The sequence below is a fragment of the Pseudonaja textilis genome, chromosome 2 (genome assembly GCF_049901715.1).
Source record: "Pseudonaja textilis isolate UNSWEBS1 chromosome 2, rPseTex1.2, whole genome shotgun sequence".
NCBI classification, from domain to species: Eukaryota; Metazoa; Chordata; class Lepidosauria; order Squamata; family Elapidae; genus Pseudonaja; species Pseudonaja textilis.
In genome coordinates, this window is record NC_141991.1 from 117646666 (window position 1) to 117658817 (window position 12152).

The 12152-nt window shown below is 37.2% G+C and overlaps 1 protein-coding gene across 1 annotated transcript in view; it reads right to left on the minus strand.

Annotated features, from left to right (window-relative positions):
* Positions 1-421: 421 nt before the first annotated feature.
* The window catches only part of MAP2K6 (mitogen-activated protein kinase kinase 6), a 96534-nt gene continuing 84803 nt past the window's right edge, over positions 422-12152 (minus strand). The window contains exons 11-12 of the mRNA XM_026701713.2: positions 2676-2721; positions 422-1242 (exon numbers count right to left, since the gene is read on the minus strand). Coding sequence (XP_026557498.1) covers positions 1165-1242; positions 2676-2721 — 124 coding nt within the window. The 3' untranslated portion in view covers positions 422-1164. The remainder of the gene's footprint in view (positions 1243-2675; positions 2722-12152) is intronic.

Genomic DNA, 12152 nt, shown 5'->3' on the forward strand with positions numbered 1-12152 from the left:
GACCACTATGGGACACCTGAGAGTCCAAAGCAAGCTCAGTGTTCTCAGAACAACCTAAAACTAGTAAAATTTTGCTTGTTTCTTGATTCTCCTCCCCTCTTGTGAAACCCACATCTCTATACCTTCTTAGTCCCACTTTCCTTTGTGAAGCCTTTTTTTTTCCCATTGAAAAGCACAAAATTCTCTACTAAACCAATATGGACTTTTTCCTTGGTTGGCCATGATCTAAAGAATTATCATTATTTAAGCAATGATCAAAGCTGCTTTTGATTTTTCCACTAACTTTTAAATAAGTCACTCCCACTGTTAATCCCACAGATCCTGATACTGAGATAGAATCTTAATCTTAAGGGTATAATTGTTTATAAAGACTTCAGTTTTAAACCAAACCACTGGAATAATAATCTCATCCAACAAATCATTTTGTTTTCTTTTTTTTCTTTTTCCATCCTGTTGATGTTCTCGCCAAAACAATCTTCAGATATATCCAAGGGAATGATGTAGACTTCCTCATACATTGCTGGTGTAACATACAAACCAAACTCTTATTTCAATGTAAATTAGTCATCCATGATATAAATGGACCATACCTTCTCTTCTTCCTTTTCTTACAAAGTACTATAAATACTCTTTTCTGCAACTTCACTGTTTTAGCTGTCATTATTGTCCACTGTCTCACATAAAAACAAAAACAAGAATTCTATTAAAAATCAAGCGCTTAACATAAATATTAAAATAATAGAAAGGACAAAATATAACTCTATATCGAACTTCATAACTACCGTAGCACCTATTACCATAAACAAAAGAAATCTGATTTGACAGAAAATTAAGTATGGCTAGTCAAGAGGTTGGTTAGAGAGCCCTAAAATATCATCATTTAAATCACTCGTCGTTTTGTGTATTTTTTTGTTTATGGTTGACAATCTTATTAAAATTCATTTCACTAATCAGTTCATTCTATATCACTATGAATACCAAAGAACCCTTTAAAAAAGCCTTCTAGGGAAGGAGTTTAGGATTTTACCAAAAAAAAAAAGGAAAATGGCCACCAGTTAAGTTCTCCTCTGGCTTTCCTGTAATGAAGGCTGTCCTACCATGACCCCCTCCTCCTTAATCCCACCAGTCCATCAAAGAATAAAATAATGTACAAGTCCTTTTTTTTCAGTTTTCCAGGATGAGTTTGACAAAAGAAGCCACATCTGTTTCTTTGGATTCATGAAAGGTAAAGAAGGTGTGTTGCTAAAAAAAGAAAAGAAAAGAAAGCGATGAGTGGAAGGTGACAAAAGTCCCCAATTTAAAAAATCCATATTTTTAATTTGTTTGTTTGTATCCTGCCTTTATTATTTTTTACAAATAACTCAAAGCAGCGAACATATACAACACACTTCCCCCTCCTATGTTGGGCTGAGATAAAGTGACTGGCCCTAAGTCACCCAGCTGGCTTTCGTGGTTAAGGCAGGATTTGAACTCAGTCTCTCACTTTCTAGCCTGGAGCCACAAGCATCACACCAAACTAACTTAAATGGCGAGGTAGACACTTCCTGAGTGCCACGACAGAACCTTATTCCTCCCCTCATGATCAGTTTTCAGGCTTCCCAGACTTTTTTTTTTTTTTTACTCTTCAGCCTGGTGCTTAGTCTTGCATTAGTTGCCCCAGTGCACAACTATGGGCTATTGTTTCCTGAGGGCACAAACACACAACTGCTTCTCTACTGCCCTTAACCTATTGAGATTACAACCTCCACCCACTGTTTCCTGCTCCATATCAAAAGTAGCATTTCCTGACTCCTGCTGTTTCAGGCAATGTTGTTCACTTTGCCTCCTATGCTTCATTTCATTATAGGCGAAGTCCTCCACTCTAATTGGATGCTGACCGCTGTTACTACTGCCCTTGTAGGTATTTTTTTTTCTTTTGTGTGATTTCCAGGACCAATGAAACACTGGAATTAATACAGCAACAACTCAAACAGGTTCACTGGCAAAATAAAGGCTGTGCTGTTTGTTTTCTTAAATGCAAGCTCATGTCTCTCTTTTAAAGAATACTGAACCGTAATGAAGTCACCGGAAAGTCTTGATAAGCTACCAAAAAAAACCCCAAAATTAAATACCTCAGTATACATATTGAAAACTGTGGCAATAATAAAAAAGCAGACCTCGTATTTTCCATATGATTGTGCGTGTCCAGGCACATTTGCGTGTGTGAGCATATGTGCAGTTGTGTATTTCAATTTATAGACAAGCAGAAGCAAAAATGACTTGGATTAGAAACCAACTGATTCATCCATTCCTGATACTAATTCATAAAACACTGCATCAAATAACTCTAACATTTGAAGGGGAGTCCTTCCTTCCTTCCTTCCTTCCTCCCTCCCTCCTTTCCCTTCCCTTCCCCTCTCCTCCATTCCTTCCTCATTCACTGATTTCAAAACTGTGCCTGGATGTTCTGCATTCAGATGAATATACCTGAGCAAACAACAAGGGAGAGCTAGGTGCAAGCGATAACATGGTCCTACAGGCAACAACTCTATAACTGACGTTTCTTTTGGCTATGTAAAGGATAAAGGCAGAGAACAAAAATATTAGGATGTCACTATTCTTCTGACCTCCTCATGTTTATTCAAATGCAAGAATGAAAATCTGTGTTACACTTGGATTCAACAAGATAAACTCACCATTAGCTCAGGATATGTAGGTCTTTCTGTGGAATTTTTCTTCAAGCTTTGAATAAAAAAGAAAGATACACATTATTTTAGGTTCAGTATATAAGCAACACCCAAAAGCCCATCTAACCAACAAAAGCTACAGATAAGGTCTCTCTAAAGCTGGATAGAGATTATGCTCAAAACCAAACTAATAAGTCAGTAACAATATAAATAAATACCCACTAAAAATCCTCAAATGAAGTAGGGGGATTAAAAGGCTTCACTATTTTAATATAGAACAGTGGCCCCCAACCTTTTGGGCAACAGGGACCGGTTCTGTGGAAAGAGGTTTTTCAGTGGACTGAAAGGGGCATGGTTTCGTGTGCTGCCTTTATACATTTCGCTTGCTTTATAGCCCGGTTTCTGGCATTCCATGGACCGGTGCCGGTCCATGAACCGGAGGGGCTGGGGACCCCGATATAGAATTCTGTGCTATAAACATTTAAAAAAAGCAATCATACTATTTTTCACAAATTCAATAGCACAACAAATATAAGTTCTTCTGCATACCCCCAACAATAATTCTGAAGCATCAGCAGCATATATGCAGAAAGCACATCGCATAAGCATAGGAGTAAGGCAGAATTATATGACTGAAATTAAATTCCACCTGTAAAATCTAATTTGTGTCTGGCTGAAGTACAAGTAAATGGAATAAATGCAGCTTCTTTAAGCAGAAATGGTCTGTACTTTTGAGTTTACAAATTCAAGAGTAAGACAGAATAACATTAATATAATTTATAATCTCATATAAAAAAGGTTAAAGTAAACCTTTACTTTAAAGTATCCACTGATGGCACATCATATCCGTACAAATTAAATGTGATTTACCATGTTCATTTGATTTTGGAAGACCTCTTGGTCATTTTTGTTCCTTTAAAAAAAACTCTTAGAATGTAGTTCCCAGGTAACATTATACAAGCTACTCATACATTTTAATTTTGTTTACTGAGTTGGGAAAAGGAAAAAAGAAAACTTTTTAAAAGTTCCTTCAAAATTCTCAGTGGCAAATGCTTTAAACTTCTGAAAATTAAATTGATTTTAAAATAGGAATTCAATTCTGCTTACAAAACTGGCATTTCAATAGAGGTCAATATAATCCACAGCATGGCAAAATTTTAAAGAAGTGGTTTCTATTTATTTTTTTAATGGCTGCTTTCATGATAATATCATCCTTATGTTTTTATGCTATAAATAATATAATGTGGAAATTTCAAATAAAGCTTGGCTTCTGCTTTATGTACTTGGTGAATATTTTACTGTGTAGTTTTATGAGTTTTCAAGTTTAACCAAAAATAACTTTAAATGTAAAAGAGAAATTATGCCAGTTATTTGGTGCTTTAACAAACAAATGTCAAACATTTTTTAAAAAACCAAAAATGCTGCTATTCAAGTCAGCTACATGTAGACAACTAATGCTGAAAAAATTTCTGCCTTGTTTAAAATTTTCAATATGGCAACCAGAATCTCACTTTCTTAATTTACTGGTTAAATATTTTAGAGTTGGGTTTGGGTTTTTTTTTACCTCCAAAAATTTAAATTCAGAAAATAAGGAAATCCCTTATATTTTATGTCATACATTCTGGTTTTAAATGGATACCCTTACCTTACTGGATACCTTCCATACCAAGACTTCAAAATTAAAAAAATGATACATTTATATGGTGCAGGACTTATACAAAGTGAATTAGCTTACCACCACCACCCTCATCCCCATCCAATAATAGCTAAGACCAGTTTTGCTAAATCAAAAGGGAAGTTCTGTAAGAAACGAAGCTGAAGGAGAAATCAGCAGTCCCCAGGTTAGAAAATGATATACTAACATAGTTTGAATACCTCTCAAGGCCATCATTGTAGCCACATACCCAATGAGCCCTGGTGGCACAGTGGTTAAAGTGCAATATTGCAGGCTAATTCTGCCCACAACCTGGAGTTTGATCTTGATAAGGTCTAGAATTTGAACTCAATATATATTAAAGGCTTTGACTTTTGTGACTGCAATATATGGCTTCAATCTGTCCTGCAATAACAAGACTATTAACTTCTCAAACTGTGCCTATGATCCTTCTTAGAATAAGCCAAGGCCTAAATAAGGGATTAAGTATCTGAAGAACTAACATTCAAATTCTAGGTAAAAACAACAATTCCAGTGCTATTTAATACCTGCTAATATTTGTGAAGGTGAAAGAAAATGAACAATTTTAATATCTTGGTATCTTCTTTGTGTTTAATACTGTATCAGCCAAGTCAATATAAACAGTACCAAGAACTGAGAAACTGGTACCAGGGTGCTTTACATCTTACACAAAATGAACAGAATAGATTCTGGGTAAAACATCTATACATGTTACTTTACCATTCATGATGCAAGATTAGATGCAAGATTACTTACTCTAATAGAGACTCTACTCCCAAATTTTAAAAATGAAAACAAGAGTTACGTTTGACTCCATGCAAACCCAAAACTTAGAATAGATTGAAAAAATTTCAATTTCAGATAAACTGCAGCAGGATGGATTGCTCTAATTAACCTTGGCTGCAGTTCACAATTTTTTATTACGCTCCATCTCTTAATACAATAGGTTGACAACACCGTTATATGCTCAAAAGTAATTCTGAGTGCTTGTAAAACTCATTTGGATCTAACGACTGACCACTCTGCCTTTAAATCAGAGTAATCCTTTTGACTAGATCAACACTGTTTGTTCAATCCTTTCAGAAAAAGAATCTGTGATCACTGGTTCTTGGCAGTTTACAATTTCTTATCCATTGAAATAAGAAAACATGTCGCTGTGGTCTTAAGAACTACAATTGCTTTTAATGAAAAGATTGATGTGTGAATTAATCTCTTACACCTTACAACAGCCAGCTTCACCAAACTCAGGAAAGGACCACATTATTTCTTGCTATCATCTTTCATCTCTCTGTATGAAGTCCTCAGCCTATCTACTTCTATGTTCATCACAATATCCATACATTTTAAACACAGAACCAAACTTTTTAAAAAGTATTTTTACCATTTTTATGAATATTGACATTCATATGCTTCATTACTTAACATCAACATAACTTTCAAATAAATTTAATGCCGGGGCTAAGGGGGAGGGAGAGAAAACAAAATTACATTAAACTACAGCAGATTTTATTTCCTCCGTTCCCTGGTAATATTCTATATTGCAAATTTTATCCTGTTCCGATTTCAAAAATGATTGTAATTATTTATCTAAGTTTCCTCATGAAATAAAATGTTAAAGTGGATCTCTAGTTTTTATGATACATAATCAATCAAGTTAGGAATAGCAATAGCCCTTACCACTTAGCACTTACTACCGTGTCACTGTACTTTACAGCCCTCACTAAGCAGTTTACAGAATCAACATTATTGCCCCCAACAATCTGGGTCCTCATTTTACCCACCTCGGAAGGATGGAAGGCTGAGTCAGCCTGGAGCCTGATGAGATTTGATCTGCCAAATTGCAGGCAGACTGTAGGCAGCCGAAGTAGCCTGCAGTACTGCACTCTAACCACTGCGCCACCGCGGTTCCTAAGGACTAAACCTCTAGGTAGACAATAATATCATAGTTGGACTGAGGATCTGGCATGAAAAGTAGTTTATTGCATTGACCTAATTTTAAGAAAAGATTATACAAGTAGTTCTCGACCTACGACCACAATTATGCCCAAAATGTATGTTGCTAAGCAAGACATTTGTTAAGTGAATTTTGCCCAATTTTAGGACCTTTATAACCACAATTGTTAAGTGAATCAGAGCAGTTGTTAAGTTAGGAATATGCTTGTTATGTCAATCCGGCTTCCCCATTAACTTTGCTTGTCAGAAGGTCATGAAAGATAATCACACGATCCCGGAATGTTACAATCATCACAAACATGAATCAGTTGACAACCATCTAAATTTTGATCATGTGACCACAGAGAAGCTGCAATGGTCGTACATGTGAAAACAGTCATAAGTCACTTTTTTCAATGCCACTGTAACTTCGAACGGTCACTAAATAAACTGTTGTTAAGTCAAGGACTACCTGTACATATAATCAAGGAGTATATCCTTACAAAGTCACTTGATTGGCACGTTACTAATGTATGCTTTGATTTTGGAGTTGCAGTTGATTACAGTTGCAAAGACATCTAGCAATACTAAAAGGAAAGCTCATCTAGTCTTTTCTTTTCCCTCCACATCTTTCACAATTGATGCAGGTAATAAGGATCACTGTTTACTTGAATTCCTAGAGCAGTGGTGGTTAACCTTTTCTGCATTGAGTGCCAAAATGGGAGTGTGCGCATGCGCCAGAACCTGGAAGAGCAGCACGTGAGGGCCGGAAACTGGAAGCTTAGCTTCCTGGTGTGCACCTGTGCACCAACCACCTAGTCTTCCGATTCCTAACGTGCTTGCGCACGCAAAGACCACCTGGCCAGTGCGTGCATGCGCTCCAGGGAGCTGCTCTTCCAGTTTCCGGTGCACCTGCACATGCAAAGATCAGTTGGCCAGCGCACATGCACGCACCAGAACCCAGGGGAGCAACAGGTGATGGCTGCTGTGCCCAGAGAGATGGCTCTGTGTGCCACTTCTGGAACGCATAGCATAGGTTCGCCATCATGGTCCTAGAGGATGATTTCCAGTTCCCATTCTATATTCATAACCTACCTACTAGAACCATGATGTGTCTACCATCATTACCAGGGAGCAAAGTGGCATCACTTAATTATGCAGCTTCTCCTATCATTGATAACCATGACTGAAATGTGGCCCATATTTCTGCTGCAAGAACTTAGGCATAAATGTCCCAACACTCTATGAGGTGGAATCCTGACTGTGCAAGGTTCTAACTTCCAGGGCAGATTATATAAGCAGGTCTGCTTATAACAGGTATTCATGCCCAGCAATTGAGGATATCAGGGTAAGACTTCAAGAAAAGCCTTCATAATTTTAGCTCCTCAGTGAGTTTACAATTACATTTTCATGTGTATAATGGATAAAAAGACATAATGACTGCAGGCTATGCTTAGGATGGAAAATAAAGACAAGCTTTATGACCTACATTCTGTAAAAGAACTAATAATGGATCTCTCTTTGAAAATTGCAGTTCCAAAGATGCCTTGCAGAAACAGGTACAAATCTGACACAAGAATGTTTGTCTTCAAATATTTGACTATACGCTGAGCTGATGCGTGTAACATTTCATTACTGACTCTAAAATACAGTGCAGCCTTGCTTTCCACATTCAATTTGTTTAACCTACTGACTAAATATGGAGTTTGTTATTATTGATGCTTGTGAAGATCCTCCTTTCTGAAAATAGCTTTACTACAATGGCTGGCTGGGAACATTTGACAGCTACGGGGCTGTGAGATGAAGAGGTAAAAGAGTGTTTATTTCAGTCTCTTTCCACACACACACACACAAAAAAAAAGCTTTGAAGACAGGATGTAATAGCCACTCTCTTCCTGGCAGGGTATTTATGGGGAAGATGCTTGGAGCAACTTGAAAAAGATCCTGACACATACCCGTGCGTTCATGGAGGGGAAGGAGGCATAAAGCGTCACATTATGAGAAAGCAAAGCGTGCTCATCAGCTCCAGCAAACACACAACCTCTGCTGGGATTTATCAGGCCCGGAAGAAATGAAGGATGCTTGCTGAATGGGTACTTCCTGATAATCTCTTGCTGCTTCATCACAGAGCTCAGGTGTACGGAAGTGCTTCTGCTGTGTAATAACAAAGGCCGATGATTCACAGTCAAACATACACACACTGCCTCAGCTTATCAAAACTGACAGGAGAAACCGTGTGTGGACAAAAAGGATTATTTTTAAAATGTGCACTGAATATTATCCAAGTTCATCCTGAAAACACTTTAATGTAGACGAATGCCTGTTGGTTTGTTGCTTTCCAAAGACTGTTTATGCCAGTGGTCCCCAAACTTTTGGGCATCAGGGACCAGTTCTGTGAAGAGAAGTTTTTCCATGTTTCATGTGCTGCCTGCATCTCGCAGATGGGGCTTTGCTTGTTTGAGCGGACCAGTTTCTGCCATGCTATGGACCGGGGGTTGGAGACCCCTGGTTTATGCTATATGGGTAAAGTTTTTTGGTAGGATTTAATATCTTTAAGTTTAAACAATTTTTTTTATTTATTTAGTGAATTTTGATTAACAAACATTGCCAAATAGCTAAAATAATATAAATTCAAGATGCATAAAGGGGCAAAAAAGATACAGAAAATGAAAAAAAAATCTACTAAAAATAAGTAGAGACAAAGTGCTGTACTTCCAGGGGAAATGCCACCTTTCTGGTAGTATCTATGGGAGCCTTTATTATTATTAAAAGGTTGAAAATTTTGTAAAATCACCAAATCTCATGACACTTCGCTGTTCTTGTCTTAAATCTCATGACATTTCAAATGATACTGGCAACCTTTTGTGAACTCTCTAGACATTTTATTTTGGTGTTCATACTACACATCTGCAGCAATCTCACAGACTTTTAATAGGCTCCTGAATATAGTCTGAAAACAATTGTTCTGGTCAAAGATAAAGAAAGAAAAGGTAAAACAAAATGAAGTTGTTTTTCATGCTGTGAGACACAGAATTCAGGCAACCACCACCATATTACTAACTACTTTGAACAGGCTTGAGCTATATTATAGAAAAGGTAGCCATCAAGCTTTTTATTTTTCCATTCTCAGTGAGGGGGCTGCTTTGCAGTTCCAGATGAATGCTCCAAAGCAACAAGGGGAATATTGCCAAGTACCGTTTGACAAAGGAAAAGAGCAGAATTCCCTTTAATGTCACTTAGGGGCAAACTTCAGAAATGAAAGAACTACATTACTTTCTCCACACTAATGTTAATTCCCTGACCTTATTTCTTGCCACAATTTTAGTTCTGAGGGTATCTTGCTCACCCCCAAAAATGGCTTAAAAGGCTGAGAAACCACCTTAGTTCCTCCATAATCTTCTGGGAAGTCAACGTGACATTTCCTGAAAGCCACTGTAAATAGTCCTTTAGGAAAAAGTTCACTGAGGCACACATGGCTTAGCTCAGGAAGAAGGCAGTAACAATAAAGCCAGTTTGCGTAAAGGACAATCTTACTGTACCTTGGCCATTTCCTTTGAGGGCTTCTGCCTGTTTTCAAAACAATGAAGCTTCTATAGAAAACTTCAGGATGATTCTTTAATAGTCATGGATGAATGTCCACTTAAAAAAAAACCCACTTCCAAAAAACCCCGCCCCCCTGCCCCCTTCCCCCCCACACAAAAAATAACCAGACCGGAAAAATTGTCTTCCTTATTTTTCTTTTTTTAGAATTATTTGTATTTATTTATACACAAATTCCTTAAGCAATCAGAACTCAGGAAGCTAAGCTTGCAAAGATTGGGTATAATGTGTCACCTTCCAAGATCGACAGGATAACATAATTAAGACTTACTGTTGTTGCAATCTTATTGTGGCCACCTCACTATTTAGAGATTTCGTAAAGTAACTTTACTCTAGGCAAAGGATATATTTTGTCTAGGCTCAGAGAACATAGATTTTAAAAAAATACAAAAGAACTTTATGAGAGTAAAAGTCTCTGCAGAAAATAATTACAACAAATCCAACAGGCCTAAACAGAAACCAGCTCAGACATAACAAATCGACCCGCAACCCTAGGGAGCAATGTGTTAATCGGAATTTCAGAAGAAGCCCAAGTTAGAGAGGCCAGCTCATAAATTTAACACAATAGTTTTAATTCTACTTTCTCTTTTGCCAATGCTTTGCCTTCTAACTGGGAAACTAAAAATATAGGTAACTACTTTCTACATAAGAGACCAATGTCTATTTCCTTCTGTCCCTCTGTGTCTCCTACTTCCCTTTGTTGTTCTTTCTCCTATTGTTTTAACCTCATTCTCACTCCATGTTAACATTTGCAGACTTTTCTCTGTCTTTTTGTGTTCCTCACCTCAAACTTTTTTTGGTAATACCAATATTTCTTTTTTCTTAAATTTAGATCCATTAAACTTAACAGTCACTATTTACAGGCAATGATCACAGGCCACAGAGATTATATGTTCTGCCGAGTTACATCTTTCCCATTAATTCCAGGCTGATCCAACTTGAACTCTCAATTATGGATCCTTGCTGGGGACTACTTTATCCTTGGCAAACAGGAAAATGAACAGAAGATTTTGTATGACACCCAAGCTTAAAGGGTACTGAAACCTGCTATGCTAAAAACAATTTTGAAAAGCTAAGAAGCTTAAGATTTTGTATTTCACAACATTCATCTGTTTTTCCTTTGCTTATTTTGTTTGGCAATGTTTATTACAAGGTCAGAAGTAATTCAGAATGAGCACTCAGTAGTCAATACTTTTAAGTTTTTTTTTAAATGTAACATGGGTTATTGCCCCATTCAAGCTTTGTTTAAATGTACTAAGATTTCTAGTTTATGAGCAAGTGTCAACATTTATGTTGATTGTATTTATTTATATTTCTCTAGACTGCTCATTTCCCTCAAGTTTAGCATAGAAAATGAGAAGTTCATTAGAAATATCTGCTAGGTATACCTCCAATGAACATATTTAATAAACATATCAAAGGAGGGAACGATGTAGAGGTAGGAATTCTTTCCAACATCTTTATAGTGGCAGTCATAGGAGGTGTCTGTATTTTCTTCAGTAAAATAAAGTACAGTTAGTCCCCAATCTAAAACTATTTGTTAAGTGACAGTTCAAAGTTACTTCTCTGAAAAAAGTTCACATTTACAATTGTTACAGCATCCTATAGTCACGTGATCAAAAACTGGATGCTTGGCAACTGGCATGGATTTATGATGGCTGCAATGTCCCAGGATTATGTGATCAACTTTTGTGACTTCCTGATAAGCAATGTCAATGGGAAAGCCAGATTCACTTCACAGCTGTATCAAGAAAGGTTGCAAGATGGTGCAAAATTCACTTAACAACCGTCTTGTTTAGCAATGGAAAGTTTGGGCTCAGTTATCGTCGTATGTTGAGGACCACCTGTGTCTTTTCTCTCTTTCTGTGTGTTTGAGGACAGGTGTGTATGTGTGGCTCCTAGGTTTTGACTCTTTCCTTGGGTTCCTCCTAGGTTTTGACTCTTTCCTTGACTCTCTCCTAGGTTTTGACTCTTTCCTTGAGGACAGGTGTGTATGTGTGGCTCCTAGGTTTTGACTCTTTCCTTGGCTGCAAATGTGACACTGTGTCACCTAAAAATTGGGGACAGAAATAAGCAGTCAGCAGAATTCCAAAATGCCACATAACTCGATTGGGAATTGTTTTTCACATCCCCTGGACAAGTCAAGCCAGTTTCATACAAAACCTTTCTTTTGTTGGCTTCCCCTTGCAAATCTGGTTGCATTTTGTTCTGTTTTCAGAGAGTTATTCTGCTGATGGACAGGTAGAGAGCCTTTAGCATATTTGATTTCTAACTCTGGG